This window comes from Spermophilus citellus (assembly GCF_964194105.1).
Source record: "Spermophilus citellus genome assembly, chromosome: 2".
Taxonomy (NCBI): Eukaryota; Metazoa; Chordata; class Mammalia; order Rodentia; family Sciuridae; genus Spermophilus; species Spermophilus citellus.
The window spans coordinates 67,064,864-67,091,169 of NC_138183.1; the positions used below are offsets into that span (position 1 = coordinate 67,064,864).

Genomic DNA, 26,306 nt, shown 5'->3' on the forward strand with positions numbered 1-26,306 from the left:
TCTATAAAATGGGAACATTTGTTTGAATTGACTGCTTCCAAGAAAGAAATGTCAGATACCTAAAAAGGAATCTTTAAGATGTCTTGCTACTAAGATATCATGTGAGTGTTCCGTGTCTGATTCCCTGAGTCTTCTTGAAGTAAGGTTTGAATGTACAGATTCTGGCTGAGAGGTTTTGACTCCAGAGACTACAGTCTGAGCATGTTTAGGATCTTTACCAGAGACTGACTTAGGTTTTTCTTCTTGTTTCTCATGCGTTTCTGACATGGATTGCCCAAGTATCAAAGGGGGCAGACAAAGTACTCCCAGAGAGTAAGGGAATTCACAAATGGCTGGAGTGTTAGAGAAGAAATGAGGAGAGCCAGGGATTGTGAAAACATTTATCTTCTTGTTCCTTTTCTGTCCCTTTTCTTTCACATCAAAACTTTATATTTTTAGAGACTGTTTTAGTGGAGTTGAGTGGGGTAACTCCTAATCTGTTATTAGTGATTGCAAGCTTTAACCTAGGGAGGGAGTGTTTGAATCTCTGAGAAGGAGTTATTTAATCCAGGCAAATCTCCTATCTCCAGTGAGCAGAGGGGACATTTTTCATGGGAATCTTTCTTACACTTGCTGTTGCCTTTGTCCTCTGCCTTCCCATTCCCATTTAATGCACTGGGAAGCAGAATCCCTGGATTCAGTAAACCCTCCTCATACCTACCCACTGACCGTGCATCCCAAAGGTGAATGAAACCAAGGAATCTGCAGAGCAAGAACAAAGTGTGAGTGGATTTCAGTAAGTGTTTATTGAGTAACACCTGGGACAATCCAGGTATGATTTTGAGTGCTGTGGACATGACAGTAAGCAGACTAGGCAAGGTCCCTGCTTCATGGAACATATATTTTAGTGGGGAGAACATGTAATACAGAGAAACATGGCATACAGGCCATCTTCAGAAAATCCAGACTTTATATTTTAGAGCATTTTTAGGGTCACAACAAATTTCATGGAAAGTACAAGGGGTTCCCATCTAACATCTCTTTCCTTTCCCTGGCCTTGGCTTATAGGAGGTACTTTAATACCACACAAAGAGGGAAGAACAGATCACAGATCTCCAGAGAGTAGGGGAATCTCCAAAGACCCGGGGTGTGTTGAAGAAGGGATTCAAGGAGTCAATTAGTGGGGTTATGTACCTCCTTTATATGTTCCTGTATCTAGAGTTTTCCCCACCTCCTCACCACTTGGGCTGATCCATATCCCTGCATATGCAGCAATCAGATGACTAAGGCCCAAAACTCCACACTTCCTAAAGTAACCCACAAAATTATAGTCTCTGCAGAAAAATAATTAGAGTTGTAAAGCTCATAAATATACATCCTTCCTTCCACTTGGCTAGAAAACAATCATACCATCAAGAAACCAAGGGGCTGCCAAAGCTGCTGCTGCCACCAATATCTGATTCCCTACCGAGGCGTGAACTTCTTAGTACCACAGACAGGAAGACCTCTCTACCAGGGATGATCCTTAGCAAGCTATTTGGTGGCCTCCTGATTATACCTGCCATCGCAGGGGAGGGTCAAACAAAGGAACCATAGTCTAAACTTCTTCATTTGTTGCCTTTCATTCTTCATATCTTGAATGCATTATGGAGGAGAAAATTGCATCTCCGTAAATCCCTTAAAGAAAAATTCCTGTGTATTGTCACATGTAATCTGAAATTACATTATTTTGATTTCTTATTTATATGTTTATTATTTTTTTCTCCTACTGGAATGTAAGCTCCAAGAAGGCATGGATTGTATTTTATTCACCACTGTGTTGGGGAGCGCTCAAACCAATATTTAGTAAATAGTTGTCAGGTGAGTAAAAGCATAGAAATTGAAATGAATGTGTCATTAAAAGAATAGGAAAAAGGAAAATGAAAAGGAATATTTCTAGAGTGTGAACTGTGTGTCAGGCACATCCTCATCCCTTTACATGGGATGGTCTCTTTTAATCCTCTTTATCAGTGATTACAAATAGGTATTGTTAACACACCCATTTTATACAAACACAACAGGAGCATCAAGCACATTCATCAGATAATGTTTCTTCTGAAAAATCAAAGGAACAGTTGACCCCTGAGACCTGAGATTTGGCCTTTATTTAAACCCTTAAACCCTTATGGGATCATGTGTTTTTCTTTCAGGAATTTAATCAGAAACATTCCTGAAACAAGGTCTGCTTAACCTGGGAAGCCAGATTGCCCTAGAGTTATGTGTCTCATACAGGAGCCACAAGCCACATGTAGCTATTTAAATTTGAAATAATTAAATGTGAGTAAAATGTAAAAGTCAGTTTCTCAGTCACACTAGCCATAGTTAAAGTGCTTGGTAACCACATGTAGCTACTTGTTGGACTTCGAAGGTAAAGGTGATTTCTACCTTCCAGAAAGTTCCGTTGGGCAGTGCTGTCCTAGATATGACTTTTCTGTTGTCATATTTAGTCATGCAACAAGAGTTCTATAACTTCTCCTTCCTCTTGGGAAGGAAATCCACACCTAGCTTCATGGGCTGTTTTGTCATCATTAGCAGCAAGAGTGAATGTGAACTCTCTGTCTCACCTATTATCACAGACATCATTGAGCCTATATGACAAGGTAAGGAGAAAAACCTTTTAAAAATGAATTTTAGTGATATGTGAGGAAACTCTAAGATGGTATTAGAGGAGAAACCATGATACAATTATATAACCATATAATTGACTATATATTACCATATGATTGAATATATAATTTTCAGTCTTGCATATATGTATCTGTATCTGGCCATTTCTGGATCATGGAAATAAAGATGATTTTTTTCCTCTTTTTATTTATACTAGTTGACATTTTCTAGTTGTTATAATTAGCACTAAGTATTTTTATAATTAGAAAAGCAAGTTCATTTTTAGAAGGGGAAAAATAACTCTTCAAAATTGAGAACAGGAGGGGACTGGACTGATTCTCCGTGATCTTCAAGAACCACAATTTAGGTAGGATGAGTTTATTTGCAAATTCCTCCCCTCTTCCAATCTTGAGGGTAAAATAACTTCTGAAGTGAAGGAGGAGGATGATTTTGGAACTAAATGTGACAACTAACATTTATTGCCAACTTATGTTTACGTGTGCGATCATTTGCTATTAATAAATGTGTGTGTTCTCACTCCAACTATATCATCAGTCCTCCAGGACAAGGTATCATCTTTGGTTTCTTTGGTCTCTCCAACAGTGCCCTTACTGGCACTTAACAGCCACTGTCGACTGACTGCCTGACAGATTGGCTGACCCTGCCATCACTCTTAGGTTTCAGGCTCACGAAATGTGTTAACATCTTGCCTCATTTTGCTTTGGGTCCGAGAAGTCATGTTCCTTCCAAATTTGCCACATGAAATCCAACCACTGAAATATAGGAACCATTCATCAGAAAATGTGTTAGACCTTCCTTCTCTAGGTTTGTGTGAGTGGCAAGATCCTAATGGAATTTTTCAAAAATTCCATTAGTTTTATGGAAATATGCTGGAAGAGAATGTGTTAAAACTCTTTGATTTTGAGTGACCACAGCCATCCACACCAGTGTATTTGGCATCTCTAGTAACTGGTTACTTGGAAGGATTTAACAAGGAAGATTTTCTTTTCTTGGGTTGGCTGTTAGAGTGATAAAACATACTGTGAGGCCATTCTGGTTTTAACAGTTTCTCACATCGGCCAAGATACCCAGAGACAGGAATTACAGTCTACTTTGCCCTCCTCACTCAAATGCAGACCGGGAGATGGAGTCCAGAAAGTTGGGTTTAATATTGAACATCCTCACATATATTTTACCATGTCACAGATCTTTTAAACTTACACACACTGTAACACCCAAATATAGATTGGAGCCATATGACATCTCTGATCACTCTCAGAAATAGGAAAGAAGATAAGAAGGGGAGAATGGATTGGTTTTCACAAAAGGCTAGTGAATGTCTCTATCACTGTCTCTGAATGATTAATGTCCCTTTTTGGGGAGTTGGGGGAATTTAATGGAAAATGTCTTCTCTTCTTGGAGAATATCACACTGAGGACTGCTGTCAGGGAATTTCTGGGTGATGATTTTGAGAGCCACATAGGCGTGTAGATAGCAAATATCATGTATTTTGCTCATTGAGGAGAGATTACATTGTAATAGGTCAACTGCAAATGGTTCATGGAAGTGCCTTTCTCCTAATGAGTATGCTGTGTTTACATGTGTCTAACAAACAGGTATCCAAAGTCAAGATCAGTTCAAGGAACTCCCCAAACCACACAGCTTCAATTTCTGGTTCCTTCAAACCACTCAGACTTCTTACTGTTTTGGACTCTCACTAGTGCATGTGTCAAATAGTGGATGTGGGTCAATTAGTGCAGGATCTAGGAACCATAGGCAAGAAGAATATAGCTTCAGGTCTCTGAAGGACCAAGAATATTCCATTTTCTTGGAGTACAGTCTCCTTTTAAAAATATAATGTTGAAATCTTAATCCCATATTGGGGTTGTGCCACATGCCTTCTGTTGTGTCTATTCTTATATTTGGTTATTGTTGAAGGACTCAATTGCTTTTTTGGAAATTTCATTTTCCTTAATAAAATTTACCTTATTTTCAAGAACTTTATCATTGAAAAACAATTTTGCATTTTATTTTACTTGTTCAGCAAATATATACATTATGTGAATTGTATTATTTCTTCATAATAACCCACTGAGCTGTACTTACTGCTGTTAATCCCATTTTACCAATTAGGAAACAGAGACTCTTCAAGAGGCTAAATAGTTTACCAAGATCACAGTTACATAGTTGAGCTTGGATATGAACCCAGGAAGTCTGGCTCCAGTACTTGCTCTTCACCATTATTAAAATTCAGAAAAATATAAAGGCAAAAAAATATCTAGAGACGTGACATTTTGTAATTTTTATCCTGTGGACACTTCTACATGACTGAGCCTAATCTTTATGTTAAATTTTGTATCTTGCTTTTAAAAAAAAATCTGAATCTTATAATGATTTTTCCACGTTGTTAAATACTCCCTATAAAATTTGTTTTAATGGCCATTTAATGTTCCTATCACGCAAGCATGCCACTCTTTGCTTAACCATTCTCTTGTGGTCATTTTGGCCCCTGTAATTTCTGTTACGCTGTTATGCTCATTAGCAGTATGATTCATTCTCTCTCTCTCTCTCTCTCTCTCTCTCTCTCTCTCTCTCATACCAGGGATTGAAGCCAGGGGCACTTATCCACTGAGCCACATCTCCAGCCCCTTGTTTGTATTTTATGTAGAGACAGGGTCTTGCTAAGTTGCTTATGGCCTCACAAAATTGCCAAGACTGGCTTTGAATTTGTGATTCTCTTACCTCAGCCTCCCAAGCTGCTGGGAGTGTAGAAGTGTGCCACCGCGCCCAGCTATGTGATGTCTATCTCTATGAAGAATTTTTTCATAGTTATACTTTTAGGATACTTTCTCAGAAGTAAAATTCCAAATCCAAGAGAATCTATACTCTTGGGATATTTCTACATACAGGTTTTAAAATTGTTTTCCAAAAGAATTGGGGAAAATACACTTTTTGCAATGTCTGTGGCATTGTACCTTCTTCAGCACTCATATATCAGCACTAACAACAGTTTCTAGAGCTCTTTGCTAATGTGATAGGTAGAACGTGGCATTTTATTGATGTTTTGATTTTTATTTCTTTGATAGCTTGAGGGTTGGCAGTTTGTTCATGTTGGTTGATCAATTATATGAATATTTATGAGTGTTCTATTTGGGTCCTTTGCCTGTCTTGTCTATTGAGATCATACAAAGTCCTTTGGGAATCATAAAGAGAACAGTTTCCCCTTCTTCTCCTTCCTGGACATGGAATTTCCTTAGGTATTTTCGTAGTCTATATTGCTAGCAAGTATTAAATCATCCCCCAAAACTTATGTGGATTTTTTTTCTGTCAATTCTATATAAGGTGGGCTATTTTCTGCTTATAAAAAATATTATTATTTTAGCTTCTGAGTGTACCCTGAGCATAAATCTGCATTTGATCTCTTTTGGATCATAAACTCCCAGGGGTCCTGTCTGTGTCTCTGGAACAGTTAAACACACATTCTTTGTTAGTGTTCATAGGAACCAGAGAATACACCTCCCAGACCAGTGTGATCTGAGCACGTACTCAGGCTGCTTGAGGGTCCTAAAGAGCAGTGAGAAGATTGGTGAGTGCAGTAGGCCAGATGCATCAGTGCATCCAGGTTTTACTTAAAGACAGTTAAGAACAACCCAAATAGCACCACTCCTACCTGTGCACGGTAGGAGTGGCTCGGATTTCTTTTACAGGCATAAAGCCTTCTAGCCCTAAGAAGAGGCAAATCTAGTGGAAAAAGACAGACAGGACCAGGGCTCCAAAGTCCATGAGTTGGTTCTGTGATGTCCATGATGTAGTGTTTGTGGACGGGATCCTGGGGCACTTCCTCTATTAATGCCTTCACTTTTTCTATCAAAGACAGAATGAGAATATCAATAATAAACTGACATTTCTAAAGCACTTTAAAACTTCTGGGTAGACTTCCTTATCCAGTGACTCACTTAATCTTCACAATAGCCCTGTGAAGTAGACTATGACATTCACATTTTACAGTTGAGGAAACAGGCACAATGAAATGTAGCATTAGAAAGCAGCAGAGCTGCGGCTCTCCCTCCAATAAAGTGTAGAATTAAAATTGCATTATTATATTTTTAAAAGCACATTACACTACAAGAAAATAATCTCTTGATTCAAATGTATTATGAAGCAAAAGAGAAAGAAGAAAAAGGTAAGGAATTATGGAATATTTTGGAGAGCCACAGACTAGGACCACATAGGGAACCAAGGAAAATTTTATTGAGGGAGGAAGAAAAAATTGAAGAGGATAGATGCAGTAGGATCATCAAGAGATTGATGGTAATTCTCAAGTATTAAGAAGTCTTTCCTCATATTTTTTATTATGTAATCACTTTCAGTTTTCCAGCTTACTACAAAGATCAACAATAATAATTGTGAAGTATAGTATATCCAACCAAGGAGTCCTATGTACCTATTTAAAATAACTAGGAAGATATAAATATGAATTTTATCCATTGGAAAGACAGGTAGATGGATAAATAGATCTATTTTGTTGTCGTTGTTGTTGTTGTTGTTTGTGTGTTAGGGGAGCCTTCTTAAGAGCTTTCTGTAGGATTTTGCCAAATGTGAAAACAGAATAAAACATAGGATAAAGGACATTAACAAAGATGCATTCAAAACCAGATGGGAAGACCTGGGGTGGGAATGTTCCCTGGAGGTAAGGCTTTAGGTATCCAGGACTCTTGGAGAGTTGATGGTAGGTAAGAAGCCCTTCTTCTTTGGATACTAGAGTACAAACTAAAATGGTGTAAGCCAACACATCTTGAAATCCCTCTGCAGTCAAAGAGCTTCAGCCCAAATTATGTTCCAGATGCTTGTGTGGAAGATTTTACAAATGGCCCCAAGAGGTAAAGGCATTTCTTTATATGAACCCAGGCTGAGTGAGGTTCTGGCTGGGATGGAATGATCTTGTGCCCTGGAGTAACTCAGTGCCTTGCTTGCATTTCAGGATTTTATGGACAGCTGCAGACCTTCTGCCCCCCGCATTACCCTGACTCCCAGAGAACTGTGCCGCCTGGCAGCTCCTGCAGTGTGGTGCCTTCCTTTGAGGACTGCCTGGTCCCCACGTCCATGGGCCAGGCTGGCTTTGACGTTTTCCACAGAGCCTTCTCGACTCACTCAGGCATTGCAGGTGTGTTGGGTATCTCTGACTTAGAAACTCGGGCCAACAGGTGGAAAAGACCAGGTGGGTTTCCTGTGACTGGACTGGACCAGCCTTGACCAGCACCTGAGAACCTCATATCCTCACTGGGGTACCCCTGAAAGGGCTCCCATCTCCATCCCATCTCAGCCTCACCCACGCTCCGTTTCAGTTGCCAACATCTCTCCCAGACTGTGGCAATGGCCATACAATTCCCAGTCACTTCTCCATCTCTATAGTTCTGCTTTCCAAACTACCTTGAGCACTGTGTTCCAAAAATTAGGGACAAAGTACAACCCCCTCTGGCTCAAGTACCTTAAATAGTTTGCACTTGCATAGAGAACGAACTCTTCTTTCAAGTATGACATTTGAGCCCCAGTGGCTTAGGCCCATCCATTCTCCAGACCTCCCCACACATATCTTTCGTACACACTCTTCTCCTGATATTTGCTTGCACCCTGGATCCCTCATACACCTCCCTTCATCTTTGTTCCATTTCTTCATTCTGGAATATTCTTCCCTATGTCTCCATCTGTGAGAACCCCATTCTATTTGATGTCTGAACTTTATTGTTGCCTCTTTTTTGAGGCCACCCTCATCCTTCCCTGGAACATTTTTCTTCTACTTAACCTGTATTATATTTTGTGCTGAGTCATGTTTTAGCCAGCAGCCTTCAAGTCCTTCTTCCCCTACTAAGTTCCTAAGGACAGGGACCTGCTGAAGGGCTTATACCAGGCTAGCATTGTGGCCTCATCAGCCTCCAGCCAGCGTGTAGGGAACTATACGATTGTACTGCACAACTGGCCTGTGTAGCATGGCTGGCCTTACTGACCTCTTGCCTTCTTTCTCTTCCAGTGTATGATTTGCCTTCAGCTTCCTCAAGCCTTTTTGGGGAGTCTCTTCGCAATGGGCCTGAAGACAACACGTTCTTGCAGATCAGTGCTGTGGACCGTTGTCCTAGCCAGCTCTCCTCTGTCTATACTGAAGGCTAGAAGCATCCCTGGTCTCTGCTGCACATCCAGAACCTTTTGGTTGCTTGCCACCTTTTGTTCTCATACTCTTACAGAGTGCATGAAGAAGGATGTCAACCAAGTCAGTGGGACCTGTAGGGTCACTGTCTTTGGAAGGACTGGATGGTTCAGAGCTGGCTTTACAGGAATATTTGCAGTTGTTCCTTTTTCTCTCTGGGTTTGCTGGACCAGGTGGCCAGCAGGACTGTCTTCTCAAAGGGAATTTTGAGTCTCACTCTACTGGATACCTGTTACTTCCTGGATGTCAGCCCTCAAAGGACACCAATGAAATGATGTGCATATGAAAAAGTAGTTTGGGGATGACCCTTGCTGAAAACTCCAAAGAGGGAAGGACAGCCCATTAGCAGGGGCATATCGAGCTGTCTCACCCAGTGTTCTCCCTCATGGCTGCTGGGGCACAAGGAGGGAAATCCATTTCCAAAGCACAGTGTGGTCTTAACACATGGCAACTCCCTGGGTTTCCCTCTTAGATATCCTCATGCTAACCAGTTGCTTCTCAGTATTTCTCCAATGAAAAAATAAGTTTTTATATGTCAGCTTTCTACTTTGTTCTTGGATTTTAAAGACTTGTTACTTACATCTTCTTTAAAAAGAAAAAATTTAAAGGTTTGTTCTTTGGATAGAAATCATTATTAATTCAATTACCCAGTTACACTTATTTTGCCACAATGTGGCTCTGCCTGGCCCCACCCCTGGAATATTAGTTTTACAGTTAGCACAAGGCTACCTGAGGGAAACAGGGTAGGCTCTCTCTCTCTCTCTCTCTCTCTCTCTCTCTCTCTCTCTCTCTCTCTCTCTCTCACACACACACACACACACACACACACATACACACACACATATACACCTACTTGCTCCCAGTGCTGTAGCAGGAACCCTTCTGGGTTGACTGCTCATTGACTTGAAAACATTCAATGGAAAAGGTCATTTGATTGGTCCCCCATTGCCTGCACTCTGGTGTTCTGCCTGAGATGTGCCAGAAAACAGGAGAACAGGATGCATTGCATCACGGCCAGGGTCCTCTTGGAAAACCAAACCAGGGAGGCCTGATATCCATTTTATTTGCATAGTCTCTGCTCAGCTCCTTCAGGGAGTCCACTTCTGTCTCCTCTGTACTTGTTCCCTCTCTCTTTTTGAAGACATGCCCACCACCTGCCTTGTCCTATCAACTCTTAGAGAAGTAGAGGAAATGGTTTACAAAAGGTGGGCTGAGAAGGGAACCCTTTTTTGGAACTCTAGTTTAAAGGCTTGGAATTTTTCACAGTGCAATTGACAGTTTTATATCAAGCCTAAATAGGAAGTAATTTTCAGTGACACCTTTACAAAGGTATTTAAAAGATACTGTGTCCTAGGGCATAGGCTGTAAAACTTGGCCATACCCCAAAGATTCAGTCCATTACAACATTATGGTACATTCACATTTCAAGTTTCTTTTTCTCTCTTTAAAAAATTTTTTTTTCTGAACAAAAGTGAAATAATGCTATTTATCCAACTGAGATAATTGCAGGCTTCAATAAGACAATTAAATAGCTCAGTGTCAGACTTGGGATCCTATGACAGTTTGTATCCTGATAGACATGTCCCTCCATTCTGGTTCCAAAATCAGAAATGTTCTACCTGATCCCAGTATTCATTTCAATTCATGGTGGAATAAAGAACCAAGTGTGGATTACATTTTTCAACACAGTTGGTTGATCTAGTTTCTCCAGCTAGTGAGCTGTGTTCTAAGGAGGGCTATCATGCAGGTATCCAAGTCTGCAAAAGATGTAAATTATCCACTTTATAAAAATATCTGCTGTGCTTTCCAAAAGGATGCACATCAAGCCTCCTTGATAAGCGAGTTCTCAGGCTGCATGTAAAATCCCACCCTGCTGCCAACTTGGTGGGTTGTGTTTCTTGGCCTAAGCAAGGAAACATGCATGCTAACATTGGCTCAGTCAGTAGTGTCCCTCATTTGTCCTCTGTCACACTCTGGAAAGAAGGGAAGACTCTGCTATCTTTAGAGAGACCATCTATTTGTTCTTAAATACTGAAGCTTTTACAAGTAACTCAAAATGTATTTTATTTGTGTGATGAGGAGAAAAATGATGTTAAGGCATGGATGGTTGTTATTGCAATTGATGCTGTCAGCCCTGCCTTGTGGTTTAATTAATTTTAAGTAGAAAGGGGAAAGGACAAAGCATGATGCTAAACCTCAGAGATCAGGGATGTCATATACCTCTTTGGTTGAGAGGAGATGCTGTGAACCAGGCTCTGGTCTCATGGTGGTCTATCACAGTGACCCTGATTCTTCCTTGTCTAAGCTGGGCTTGGCGGGATCCAAAGAATGGCCAGGTGGCAGCAGCACCTGTAGCTCCTCCTTTCTCAGAAGGATTTCAAGACCTGGCCCCTAGGAGAGAGAGGTGCTGTCAGAGAGAACATGCAAGAAGCAGGGCCCAGTATGGCTCCTCAGAGTTTCTTGATGACTGCAGGTTGGCAATTAGGGCCTAGGACATGACACATTCGGGTTCCTTCAGACTACACAAGCTGTCCTTAGACTCCAGAATTTCTCTGACTTAAAATGTGTCCCTTGCTTCCTTTCACACTGAAGAAGATTTTTATGTACTTTCACCAGTATTTTGTATCAGTGAAAGTGGAACTTCAGAAAATCATTTCCTTCCATTTCCTGGCCTTTTAAGTCTCCATATGTAGCCATTTTCATAAGCATCCAGAGATTGTCATTCCCCTTTAAGAACAAACTAACAAACAAACAACAACAAAAGTGGTGCTTGTGAAAACACACAGCCCCTTTGGCCAATTATCCTATTACACTGAAAAATAAAAAATAAAAAATCAGTACACTTAGAGACCTCTATTTCATTTGCTGCATTATCTTGATTTCCTAAAGGGACTGCATCAAAATGTAGCTTGTAATTTAGCCTCTGATCAGCATTTAAAGATTATTTAAATATTTAATGGGCTTGTCAGGTCTCTCCCTTTGCCCATGTCTTCCCCAAATTACATAGGTGATTTTAACATGGAAGAGAAGTCTTCAGTAGGTCACAGCATAGGTTCCACTGATAGTGAAGTGTTGGTTTTGTTCCATTGTTTTTGAATTAGCAGCTGTCAAGTACACGAGTACACTGATACCAGTTCTGAACAAGGATAACTGTTCAACTCTCCCCTCAGAGAACCTGGACTTTTCCATTTGCCACAAAGTATTGGGAATAGTGACTATAAATGTTCAGTGTAATTATTTGGTATTTTATTTGACTGTATTGACCACATCATTTTATAGCAGCATTTCTTAATGGCACTTTTTGTTGGTGGTGTGGAATTTCTGCAGTTACTTTTTCCTCCTCCTCCTCCTCCTCCTCCTCCTCCTCCTCCTCCTCCTTCTTTTTTTTTTTTTTTTTTGCTATGGATAAAGCAAAAAAGAAAAACCAAACTCATTGGAGAAATGGTGAGTGTAAAAAAGAAGAGATTTATTTTGTATAGACAGCAAAGCATCCTGTGTAATGTTGCTGACATAAAGCACTTTGGGGGGAAAAAGTGGAAATCTGTTTTCCATAAATCACACAGCTCTTGTACATAGTTACATACACTCACGTAGAGAAGTGAACTGCGTATATCATACTGGATATGGGGCCGATTTTACTCTAGAGGCACATCTGGTGCTTATTGTCATAAATCTTTTAAAGAATTAGGTACACTTTTTTTCTATTAATATGTATAGTTTTGTGATTTGTCACAGTTATGTTTCATATAATCATAAGTTATTTTGTCTTGTTTCATGAAGTCCTTTTTATATGTCAAAAGTGAAATGAAGGGATTGTGCACTTGGTACAGAATAAAACTGGAAATAGAGAATACGCCCTCCTGCCTGAGATCTCCTTTGGCATGTTGCTTTGAAACACAATGGCAGTGAGACTGTTGTTTGTTTGTTTATTTTATTATTTTGTTTTGTTTTGCCATCAGCCTCCTATGTATTGGGATGGTAATTATAATTAAAAGCAGATGGGAGGGGGAAGGGTCCAAGGCCAGCTTTAAAATGCCGCATTGCTTTGGGCCAGAGCTGCAGCCTGGATTTAATTATAGATATGAGGACGAAATGGCAGTAAAAATGAATGTCTCCCCGAATCCTTTACATGTTGGGAGTGTCCATAAATAAAACATGAAGTTTTATTTCATCAGATTTAATTAAAGCTTTTATACATGTTTTATTGGTTATTCTATTAATCCGCTTCACAAACTGGATAAATGTGTGCTAGGGTTTGGGGTTTATTTGTGCCTTTTCAATGTAGCGCTACATCATGCTTCAGAAATGCCTCTAGTGCTTGGTACTCGGGGTGCGGGTTTCAGCATGCTGGAGGTGGGAGGAGGGGAATTGTAGCCCCATTTTCCTAAAACCCTACACAGCAAGACACAAACATGGGCTTCTCAGGAGATGATTCCCTGACTTTTCAACCCTCTGATTCCCCAGGAGATCAGAAAGGGACAGTGACCCCTTTCCTGGTATCCCCATCCTGTCCTTCCTCTGAGTCCATCCATTTAGTGGATGGGAGGGTTCAAGATAGTCTCCCACCTGGATGGCCTGTTAGCCAAGCACAGGAATCTCAAAGCCCATCTGGAGTATTCTTAGCTGAATGTCTCAATACATTTTTAAGACTTGAGAATGATTTTAAGGAAAAGGAAAAAAGAAAAGGAAAAAAGAGACAAGGGTCTCATATACCCACCCTGTCAGGCTCCTCGGGATGAGTGAACAGTCACCTTGTGGTTCAGGATTTGCAGGTGGAAAAGGCTCTGACTGAGATGATGCAAAGAGCTCCTATACTTCTTAAAATTACATTGGCTGGTGGGAATGATTTGGTCCAACCTGTTGGAGAACAGTTCAGCATTAAGTAGGAGAGTTGAAGAAATGTCTATCTAATGACCCAACAATTCCACTCTTCTTGAGAAACTGCAAAGTCAAAATGGCTCAGATACAAGGTGTTCATAGTGATAGCCTCATAGCACCCCTAAACTGGAAATGACCCATCTGTCCACCAAGAATAAAATGAATCAGTGAACCCTGCCTGAGTGACATGGTGAAAGCTGTGTGGCAAAAGAAATGACAGAATTATAGCCACACAAAATAACTCAAAAGCTTAGCCTCACAAACTAGAGTGTTACGGTTTAGATGTGGTGTCTCCCAAAAGCTCATGTGTGAGACAATGTGAGAGAGGAGGAGGAGAAATGTTTTGGTTATAGCCTTAACCTAATCAGTGAATTAATCCCTGATGGGGTTAACTGAGTGGTAACTGGAGGCAAGTGGGGTGTGGCTGGATAAAGTGGTTCATTGGGGTCGTGGCTATGGGGTATATATTTTTATCTGGTGAGTGGAGTTGCTCTCTGCTGTCTGCATGATCGACATGTGAGCTGCTTCCCTTTGCCACACTCTTGCTCCATGATGTTCAGCCTCATCTTGAGCCCTGAGGGATGGAGTCCACTATCTATGGATGGAGACCTCTGAAACCATGATCCCTTTAATAAACATTTCTTCCTCTACAATTGTGCTGGTCGGGTCTTTTAGTCACAGAAGCAAAAAAGCTGACTAAAACAGAGAGAGGCAGACAGAGGCAAATACACAATATTATTCTATTATCACATACTTCAAAACAAGCAAAATTCAATTACAGAGTTTTGGTGGTATACAGAACAGCAGGGAAAATATTACCCAGATACTTATCAACTCCAGTTGGGGAGAAAGGGCACATAGGGGACTCCTGGGATGCTGACCAACAAGGTTTTATTTCATGACCCACATGTTAGCTTATTTAGATGTTTGCTTTACAATTATTTAACTGTACATATATGTTTTGTAGTATTCCATTCAAATAACAGTGAGCACCAAGTCTTTCATCCCCTTCTCCTGAGGTATGCAAACTTCTGTGAAGAGGCAGATGGTACATATTTTAGGCTTTGAGGGCTATCTGGTCTCTGTCTGAACTACTCTGCCAGTGTAGCTCAAAAGCAGTCATAGACAATATGCAAACAAACGGGTGTGGCTGGGTTCCAATAAAACTTTATTTATGGAATGCAAATCTGAATTTCATCTCATCTTCAGATGTCATAAAATATTCTCTTTCTAATTTTTTTTACCAACTATTTAAAAAGGTAAAAAAAGATTCTTAATTCACAGGTTGTACAAAATAAAAAGGCAGTAGGCAGTAGGCATGGTTGCTGTCCCTCATCAATTGAAAGAACATTCCCTAGCCTTTCCCATAAATACCCACTCAAAGAAAATGGCAGAGAGGAGCCTCTCTGCTTATTCTTCTGCTACATTGGGTCCTGTTCCTAGAGGAAATTCATGAGTTCTATTGATTTAGCTTTTCTTTGTTTAGATCCTGGGTTCTGCTCCCCGGGATACAGATGAATGCTTAGAGCCTGGAGTGCCATTCGACTTTATCTCTGGATTTAACGTTTTTAATAAAAGGAACTGGGCATCGAGAAATCTGTGAGAATTGGAAAATGAGCACCCATTCTTTCCAAGCTAACCAAATATTTGCTGGATCTTGGCAGCCATAGCTAACCTTTTTCCTCTGAAATGCTGAGAGGTTATAAGTAATGGGAGACTTCATTTTTCTCAGGCCACAACTCTTATAAGAAGCTGGAATTGCCTCTTGAAACCTACAGGGAAAGGAAAGTCAAAGACGCCACAGAGGGCTTGGGGGGTATCAGTGGTAGAGCCCATGCTCAGCGTGAGCAAGGCCCTGGGTTCTATCCATTGAGAAGTGGTTGTAGCAGAGTCAGGGTCTCTGACAGTTCTGACGGTCTGTGCCCTGGCAAGATGGCAGCTGACCATCCCAAGTCCTCCTCCTTGACCCTGATTTCCCATAATACCCAGCTCCCTAACTGCCTAACTTGGGAGCTTGTCAAGCCTGACAGTGCTGCCTGCTGGGTTCTCATACTTACAGGAGAGAATGAGGCTGAATTCACATGGGTGCAAGTGTATGCCTCTCTTTGTGTCTCTAGCCTGTGATAAAATTGGTTGTTCCCAAAATATGGTTCTTTGTGAGTTCTAAGTCATTTGCTAAATATTAGCTGGGACTAAATCCTCTTCAGCAGGTTTCCCTGATGGCTTCACATGCTTTGTATTTTGTATGTATGCTACTTAGACTACAGAGGGTACAGGTATTTGGAGTAAAATAACTCAAAAAAATTTTTAAAGAGAAGTTGAATTAGGAGAAAACTGAGTGAGTCCGTCATTTTACAGAGGAGGAAATTGGGGGTTTTTTCCATTCATTTTTTTCATTCATTTACTCATTCAACATTTATTTTATGCCTACTATATGAAAAATAAACAAAAGCAGAGGTGGCTCATCTTCACATAGCTAAAGGGGATTCTGAGAATCATGTGCCTGAGAATTTTGCCTTGGGCTTGTTAAAAATGCACATTCTAGAGCTACTAAATGTACATCAAGAGTTACTGAATTGGAATTTTTAGTGAGATGGAGGCATCTGTATCTTAATAGGTTCTTTAGGTCTTTGTTTGGACAAACTGAAGTTAAACTCCTTTGATATAGTGGAGACAGGCTATTCAACAGGACAACTGTGTATAAGAACAGCTCTGCAGAAGAGAGGTTCCCAATTCCTTCTTGGAGAGAGAGAAGGACAGGGTCAAAAAGCACCTTGCTTTACAGAAGGGGAGAGAGGGTGTCTGAAATAACCCTGAAGAGAAAGTAGAACTTCAAGAATCAAAGAAGCAGAGGAAGGGCACACCAGAGAGAACAAAGCATGTGCAGAACCATCAAGAGAAGAAAGTCACCCAATAGGTTAATTAGAGGACGCAGGTGGTCCCATCTCTGCTCTGAGTATAAAACTCTATGCTGTACCATATGGTCAGCAGCTTCATGCATTTTGATTTCCATGTCTGTTATTGCATCCAGAGGCCACAAGGAGTGAACGACCAATGCAATTGCAATAGGGTTTGTGTGAGCATACACTATGAATATACACAATGACATGCACCACGATGACCCTTTCCATGCAGGCTTGCCAAGCCCAGAACACTGTTTCCCAAACCAGCAGGAGATGGTATGTTCCTAGTTATTCTGCCAAAAGGGTTCCACCATCAAATTAGTTTGAGGAATGATGGGTCAATGTTGCATAGATGTCTTTGCTTTAGGACTTCCCAGAGACTTCCCTATGCTAATGTGCTTCGTGACTCTCCAAGAGGGAGTCGGGGCCCTTTTTCCCAAAATCACCTTTTTAGTACTATGGTTCCGTGGTTCCTCAAAAAGTTAGACATATCATTACCTTTATGACTCAGCAGTTCCACTCTTAATTCAAAAGAATTAGAAGCAAAATTCAGGCACGGTTAGGCACCACATAACGATGGTTTGATCAACAATGAGGCACATGTCCAAGGATGATCCTGTAATATTTCAATGAAACTGATAGACTCCTATCACCTCGTGATGTCACAGCCATTATAATGTCACAGCACAACATGTTACTCACACTTGTGGTGATGCCAATACATAAACAAACCTAGTCTATTGCCAGTTGTATAGAAGTATAGGACTTAAAATTATGTACTGTCCATAATCTTTGACAATGATAATAAACCACTATGTTATTGGTTTATGTATTTACCACATACATTTCTTATCATTATTTCAGAGTGCACTCCTTACACTTATTTTTTTTAAAAAAAAGCTGACCATAAAACTATGCTTGTGTCACACAGGCAGCAGGCTCATGCCTCTTGTTTACTATGTCTCTTTTTTTTAAACTTTATTTATTTATTTTTTATATAGTACTGAGGATCGAACCCAGGGTCTTGAGCGTGCTAGGTGAGCACTCTACCCCTGAGCCACAACCCAGCCCCACCATGTCTCTTGATTGTATCTGGAGGCCATGGTAGTGTTGACCTTTGCCATCTAGGTCTGTGTAAGCATACACTATGATGTTCACACAATGACAAAATCATCTATTTCTCAGAATGTGTCCCCGTCACTAAGCAGTGCATGACTGGGCTTGTATACTAATATCCGTGGTAGTAGTAATATTTACAATATCCAAAAGGTAGAAACAATTTAAAATGCCCAATAATGGGTAGATGGTAGACAAACAAAATGTGGTTTATACATATACTGGAATATCATTCAGTCTTTAAAAAGGACACTCCAATATGTGCTAAACCTTAGATGAACCTCAAAGACATTATGCTAAGTGAAAAAGTCAGGCACAAAAAGGACAAATATTATGTGATTCCCCTTATATGAGGTACCTAGAATAGTCAAATATAGAATAGTGGTTATCAGGGACTGGGGGAGAGGAAACGAGGAGTTATTATTTAACATGCACAAAGTTTCTGTTTGAAAAGATGAATTTTTTTGGAGATGGCTAGTGGTGATGTTTGCAGAAAATTGTGAATGTATTTAAAACCACTGAATTATATACTTAAAATGGCTTAAATGATCAATTTTGTGGTACCATATTTTGTTGTTGGTTGTTATGGTACCAGGGATTGAACCCAGGTATGCTTAACCACTGAGCCACATCCCCAGCTCCTTTTTTATATATATTTTTTTTAAAGAGAGAGTGAAAGAGGAGAGAGAGAGAGAGAGAGAGAGAGAGAGAGAGAGAGAGAGAGAGAGAGAATTTTTTAATATTTATTATTTTTTAGTTCTCGGCGGACACAACATCTTTGTTGGTATGTGGTGCTGAGGATCGAACCCGGGCCACACGCATGCCAGGCGAGCACACTACCGCTTGAGCCACATCCCCAGCCCCTTTTTTATATTTTATTTAGAGACAGGGTCTCACTAAGTTGCTTATAGTCTCACTAAATTGCTGAGTCTGTCTTTGAACTTGTGATCCTCCTATCTCAGCCTCCTGAGCTGCCGGGATTACAAGCTTGCAATCATGCCCAACTATTATGCATATTTTACCATAACTGTAAAACAAAGATTGTGCACGAAGAGCACCTAACACTATGCCTAACGCCTAGTAGACAGTTAAAAAATTGTGCAAGCACCTTTTTGTGCAGCATTCCTTATAATGTTCTTTGGAAATCTCCCCTCCTCTGCAGATAAACGGGAGTAGAACCCAGCCTGGAACAGTATTTGGGGCTGACAGGAGGATATGGTGACTGGCTTGCTAAGAAGGAAGAGGAAGAGAAACTAAGGAGGAAATGAGAAGGTGGTTTGAAAGAACTGCACAAAGGGTTCTAAGTTTGCAGCATTGTGACTGCTGTGAATTCTTGGAAAATAAGGAAGGAAAAGAAAGGAATGTGGAAGGAAGGGGGCTGGATATTAGTGTAGCAGAAGGAAGAGGTAGTGAACTAAGGGAAAATTCCAGAAGCATTCATTACTTTAGATCTACATGATCCCAATGTGAGCAAATGCAGAGATTTGTTTGAATTTCATTCATTTAACAATTGTTTGCTGAGCCCGTATCCAAACAACATACCAGTTACTATACTAGGTGCAGAAAACAAGGCAGAAAAGAAGATATCCATTATCACCGTCCCCACAATGTCATATTCTAGTGGACTGGCATTTCAAGTGGTTTATTTTGGTTGTTTGCAGTACGGGGTCTGCACAAAGTAGGGTTCCCCAGGAAAGAGATGCTAAGACAGAGCTGGAAGTATAAAGGTTTACTTAAGAAAGGAACAGAGCAGAAAGATGGATCAGACAGAGGGTGCCATCAGACTATGATGCCGGACAAAGAGAAGCTCTGCCAGACCATTGGGATGCTCCTGTGCAAATATTGCTCTTACCCAGTAAAACAGTTTTGTGTTGAGCAGAAACAACAAGGCTGTTGTAGCGCCCCCTTGCTGAAGCACCCCCTTGTGAAGAGAATCTTGACTATCACTGTCTTGATCATTCATTGCTGAGGTTCTTTCCAGAGTGCTGCAAAGCTAAGGAGGTCTGTGAAAGAATCATTGCTGTCCACTTAACCCCAATCCAGGTAGTTGAGGATATGATCAGCATTGTTCTGTGCCTGCCACATGGATTACAGAGGAACACATAGATCCACCATCATTATGTTGACTAATTTGTAAAGAAGAATACATTTGACACACTCAACACACACTTTTGAAAAGGGTTTCCTGCTTCAACCCCTCCCCTACTGGCGCTCGCTCTCTCTCTCTCTCTCTCTCTCTCTCTCTCTCTCTCTCTCACACACACACACACACACACACACACACACACACACACAGTGGGGGGCACTTGGACTTCAGAATCTCAAAACTTTTTATTCTGAAGGCTAACATACTGCTCCCTGAGAACAGCGAGGTTTTATTTTTCTTTTAGAGAAAGTGGGCAACCTATTGTGTTTTCCTCCTGGAAGGCATCAAGAAAGGGCATGGACTTGGGTGTCAGGCAGATCTTATTTTCTGCTACTTATGTTTTGCAACCCCAGAAGCAAGTTATTAATCTCCACTTCTCGGAGCCCACTTCTTTGAGAAGAAATCATAGCACTCATCTCACAGACAATGAGATAAATATATAGTTTTTGTTACATAGTCCCAGGTACATGTTAAGTGCTACTAGAAGGTCGCTATCATCTTTTAAAAATCACTGATCCTGCACCCTGAGTGGGATGATCACTCAGTAGGAGACCAATGCACAGATGATAGTTATGAAATCAGTGTACAGAAGCAGAAAGGAAATGAGCTAACCCAGGATGCACCTGTGGTAAAGTCCTCCAGTGATGTTGCCTATGGAGATAGGTCTTTATCTTAAGCTCATTTCCAACTTGTGGTACACATAGAGGCATCTTTAGTACCTTCTAGGGGTCCATCAAAAAGATAGTACAGTACCATGTCTACAAGCAAAAAAAAAAAAAAAAGAGAGAGAACCTCCTATACTGGTCCCATGCTCAAAGGGCTCCATTAGGACCATCCTCCAGCCATCCTTCAGCCATGCAGCCTACACAATGGAGAGTTTATGTGGCCAAAGAAATGTCTCCATCCAAATGTCACTTGGGTTCCCCTCATGGACTTATACCAGATATCTAGAACTCCTACACATCCCTGTCCAAATGACACCATGCTGCATCCAGGGCCAGCAAGGACTCGTTTCTCAAATTCATTCTTCCATGAGTGGATTTGGTCTCTAGGACATGCATCCCAAAGCCTGAGAGCTGGGTGGGGGATTATAGATGGAACTAGATATAGAGTGTCTATATATGACAAATGAAGACTGATTGAAGATGGATCCGGGTGTTTGAAGGAAAGGGGGATGGGCACAGGTGGGAAGGGCTTTCCTGGCCTCTTACATACTCTTGTCAGGAAAATCCAAGGGATCTCTGATTATTCTAAATCAAGCCAGGTTGGATAGTTTAGATCTTGAAGGGCCCCCCCCCCACAGACTTGATATTGAGGGCTTGGTGAGCAGCCTGTGGTGCTACTGGGAGGAAGTAGAACCTTTCAGAGGTGGGCCTAGTGGAAGGCAGTTAGATCACTAGGGGTACACTTTTTGAAAAGGATATTGGAACCACAGCCTCTTCCTGTTTTTCTCTTTGCTTCCCAGCCATGATGAGGTGAATAGCCTTAGTCCACCCTGCCCTCTAGACTTCCATGATCTGCCCCATCACAGGCTCAAAAGCAGAGGAGCCAATTGAGGACCATGGATTAAACCTTCTGAAACTGTGAGCCCAAACAAGCCCTTCCTCCTTTTAAGTTGATTCTCAGGTTTTCACAGTTATGGAAAGCTGACTAATGACACCTGGCCTTCCGGAATGTTGTGATAGTATAATTGTTAAGATAAAAGGAGATAGCATATTTTTATTTAACAGGTTTTGTTAGCTTGCTTTGGAATTTTTAAATATTTAGATTTATGAGTGCATAGGCCTCCATTTGCAAACTTTCCCCAGGCCCTGTAAATATTAGAGGCAGACCTGCGAGAATTCTTAGAGCCTTAGAGTCAACAACCCCAAATACTATGAGAGAAGATGTGCAGTGCAGATTGTAAAGTCCACGAAAAATCGTTAAGGAGTTGTCAGAGCAGCAGGACTCAACAAATACCTTGACAGTTGCCAGACAGCAAATGGTGCACACTGCAAACATTTGTTGTAGCCTAATACTGTATAAAACAGAATAAAGCATTGTCATTTCTAATCCAAGTGCTTCCTGGGTTGGCTGTGCTCTACAGCCAACTGAACATCTGTAGACCACATCCCTATTCAGGGTATACCAAACATCTGTACAGCTCAGTTCTTTGTGTTGCCCATGTATCTAGCATGAATCATTACACTCTATGCTGAAGAACTGCTTTCTGGGATACCCCCTTTCCTGCAAATGTGCATGGCATGTTAAGCTAACAGCCTCTCTGGGGTAGTGTGGAGTACATTTGTGTTGTACATCCACACAGCTGGGTCTTTTTTTTTTTTTTTTTTTTTTTTTTTTTTTTTTTTGGTGTTGAGGAGTACTGGGGATTGAACTCAGGGGAACTCAACCACTGAACCACATCCCCAGCCCTATTTTGTATTTTATTTACAGACAGGGTCTTCTGAGTTGCTTAGCACCTCCCTTTTGCCGAGGCTGGCTTTGAACTTGTGATCCTCTTGCCTCAGCCTCCCGAGCCAGTGGGATTACAGGCATGCACCACCACACCCAGCACAGCTGGTTCTTTTATCATCAACTCCAACATCTCCTCTTTTCTCCCTGCATAAACCCTATGCTCACTTCTCCTTAGACTTCCAGATTCCTCTCCCCAGAAAGAGTTTATGTCTGAGGAGGCCAATGCCTGTCTGAGCAATTAGAGCTAGTCACTGAAAGCTATCTAGTCCTGGTGCCTCCTTTGATACTGCAATTTAACTGAAATGCTAAGATAGTAGCTTATCCAAGGTAACATCTAGTGAATGAAACAACCAAAACAGTAAGCCTAGCTCTTCCTCTTCCTCTGTGATCATTTCTTCTGCCCCTGCCCCTTATCAAAACAACTGTGCTGAGCTATTATTGGGAACACTTGTCCATAACTGTGGGAGAAGCAAACCTACTTTGGGAAATGCTTTTGGTCCATTCTCCTTTTTGCAGTAGATCTTAGGCTGCCTGGGTGGGCTCTGACCAGCTGGTCTAAGATCAGTGCTGCTGCAGCTATAGAAACAACACCACAACAGGAACAATGCCACAGTCTGGCTGGGCACAAAATCACGAGCCACTCATAGCCTTGTAGATTCAAATAGCAATTCTTTATTCCCGAACTGTCACCGGCACTCTACACGCATGGTCTGGGGAAAATCCACACTTCCACTGGGCTCTGCATCCCAAAATACTCTCTGAATCCCGCAAGAACTCAACGGGAACTCAAGGAGCGGGCGGGCGCCTGAGGCAGCAGGATATGCCCTATTCCCAGCAGGGTCCACCTTAAACCTGGAACCGCCCTAAACCCAAGGAGTGGGATACTCCCTATTCCCAGCAGGATACACCCTAAACCTGGACCCACCCTAATCCAGCAGGATCCTCTCTAAACCCGGATCCACCCTGGTCCTTGAGCAGGGTCACCTTACTCAAATATTCATGCAATGTCACTGCAAATGAACTGGGTCCAAGGCAAGCCCATTTCCACAATGGAGAGTCCTCCCTCTAATCAACATGGGGTAGGCTGACAAGGAAATTGCCATGCGTCATTCTACTTAGCTATGGCTCTCAGCAGAACAACATGAGAAGAGCATTGGTCTAACAATCTGGAGACCAAGCTCTAGCACTTCTGCCTGGAGTTTGAGTGTCACAATGAGATAGCCTCATAATTTACTCCATCTCCATCACTTAAACAAACTACTACCACTCTGAATCCAGATTCTGTATTCAATGAGGATTATACTTGAGTTGCAGCAATCTTGGGGGCTTCATGGCTGCCTATAAATACTGATTTCCCTTCCCTTCCTATAAAATTCAAGGAGTTGAAGCAAAATGTTCTATACCACTCAGACATGCATTTGTGCTGTCACTTGGCTTCCGACCCAGTATTTTCTCCAGGATCCATGATTTTTTTTTTTCCTATTAGGTCATTCCCCTCCCTCCCAGGCCTGCTGCCTCAGTTGAAAAGTTTGCTATGAAACTATTGTTGCTCACCTTCCCAGGCCATGAGGGACTTTGTAGCCAGGGCCAATCTACCTGGCATAGAACTATCAATGTTTCACTGATATGATAGTGGCAGGATGGCCTTCTGTGATGCCTGAGAGAGGTTTCAGGTGAGATCTGAAGTCACAGGGCATGCCCTCCTGAAGCACGGGAATCACAGAGATCATATCAGCTGGAGATCCTCCACCCAGAAAGGCTACAACTGCACAGAACAATGTCCAGGTTTCTTCTTCCCTACTCCTGGGCTCAACCTCAGGACTGGTGCAGAGAGCACAGTTCTGGGAGTAAAAATCAAATTGTCAGAGGGTAAAAGAGAAATCCTACATAACCAGACTGAAAGCAATAACACTTCTGTTTGCAAGTTACAAAAACCAACCTTCCTTTGCTCAAATTGAGAAGGGAAAGTTACTGAAGAGACACAGGGTGTCAATAAAATGAGCTATCAGAAATGGAACTGAAAGCTAACCAGTGCTCAGCTCCCTTGCTTTCTGTCTTTTCTCCCCTCTCACTTTGGCCTAGTTCTACCATCTCTGCAGACCTGACTCTTCTGCTTCTCTTATCTACAAAACTGGCGAATGGTGTTTTCTCCTACACTTGCAAGCTTGTACTTTACCAACCTAAAGAGGGAAAAGGCAGTAAGTCAGTCAGTCCCTCAATTTACATAGATAACTAGAAAGATGTACCTATAGATATAGATAGATACAGATACGAATGTCTGTCCTATCCATTTGGGTTTCAAGTCACAAAGAAAGGATTCTGAGCACCCATTTGGCTCAGGTACCCAGCTTTAGTCTAATCAATCATCCCCAGCACTTGGTATGTTAGTTAATAGGGACCTCACAATGAATGAGGGGGCAAGAACTTGGGTCTTTATGAGTGTAAGCATGTGATCCAAAAGGTATCCACAGTGGCCTAATGAACTGGGCCACTCTGAGCCAGGATCATGACTCTAACAGTCGAGGGAGAGTCCAATAGTTCCAGGATTACCACATACCAACATAGTGAATGAACAGTGATCCTTAGTCAGCAGACACTTATCTAAACCTGACTTGACTGAGCTGTCATCAGGCAAATCTGCTCCTCTTTTATTATCACGAGTTTTTGCTGCAGCATTTATTCTGAATTCAGACCAGTCAGTAGTTGAGAGAAAGGTCTTTATCTGTGGGTCTCCCCAAGAGGTACACGCACAGTGCCATCACTCACTGTCTCTCCCCAATCTGTGCATTCTGCATGACTCATGTTCTGTCTAGAAGCTGCATTCTTTCTGAAGAACCATCAGCTTTGGGAACATTGAGATGATGGGCTTAAAATACTTGGGAGGGCATCAAAGGGATGAGCAACAGATGTGCTGTTTGAGTGCACTTTCCTTTATTCAAAACTTCGAATGAAAATCCTGTTACTAAACATTTCTGACCATATAACCATGCTTACACCACCTTAAAAAAAAAGAACTACTTATTAACATTTCAGGAATTTCACATGCTCTCTTCAGTGGGTTTTTTAAATCTCATCCATCATACCTGTCACATCCAACAGCATTCCATTGAACTTCTGCAGTTGGATTTCTGGGAAGATAAGATGTCATTCTGAATTGTACTCCTATGAGTCCCACAAGTTCTCAAGTTCTCAGATTGAATCAGAGACAAAACCATCTCTTTAATTATTATTCATCCTTTCTGGGGATTCAAGAAAGCATCAGAAAATTTTCCCATCTTGGACTGGAGCACTGTCTTAGGATCCCCTGTGACATAACATCCATTATCAACACTTCCATTTGGTGTTGTATTGGAGATCCTGCTCAGCACCATGAGGGCAGAAAAACAGAAATAAAGGCTTCTATTCCTGCTATAGTGGTTAACTACTGTAGGCTGCTGGTTCCTCCCATCAATTCAAATCTGTAGAAATTAAAAGCAAGAAGGAAATGTGGATCACAGAAAGAGCAATAAAATCTGAAACCCTGAGAAACTCCTGGGGATGTCGAAATCAGTGTCAACTCAGAGTGAGAGTTGGAAGGTGGGACGGTGTGAAGGAAGGTAGCTAAAGCCCTGAGAAAGGATGACCGAAGGAAAAGATGACAGTGAAGACTTCAGATTTGGCTTTTGCCTCTCCCTTACATCTCCCTGGGACCAACTCTGCCTGCCTTCTCACTTAGAAGTCAGTTGTCACATCTCAGTCCACTAATATTGGGGAGTATGAGAGTTATAGAAAAATCCTGCTAGGAGGAGAGATTGATGAAAACTGCTAGGGAGCTGCCTCATGAACTCATGAATCTCTCTATCCTACTCCCACCTCAACTTCCCCAGGGATTCTGAGGACAGCCAGGGAGGTTGCCCCCCCCCCCCCCCATACTGCTTTGGTCTAAGGACTCAAAACCCCATGGAGTCTGATGAAAGAAATGTAATGGCCAACAGTGGTGCTG

General features: G+C 41.5%; 1 protein-coding gene across 13 annotated transcripts in view; it reads left to right on the forward strand.

The window, feature by feature from the left end:
* Positions 1-13,001, forward strand: part of GLIS3 (GLIS family zinc finger 3) — a 441,268-nt gene extending 428,267 nt beyond the window's left edge. For 8 of the 13 annotated variants that reach the window (XM_081281076.1, XM_081281077.1, XM_081281068.1 and 5 more), the window contains 2 exons: positions 7,607-7,789; positions 8,654-13,000. In XM_081281076.1, coding sequence (XP_081137202.1) covers positions 7,607-7,789; positions 8,654-8,790 — 320 coding nt within the window. In that variant the 3' untranslated portion in view covers positions 8,791-13,000. Of the gene's footprint in view, positions 1-7,606; positions 7,790-8,653 lie in introns of all 13 variants that reach the window. The other 5 variants (XM_081281071.1, XM_081281074.1, XM_081281072.1 and 2 more) reach the window with 1 other exon arrangement.
* The last annotated feature ends 13,305 nt before the right edge of the window (positions 13,002-26,306 follow it).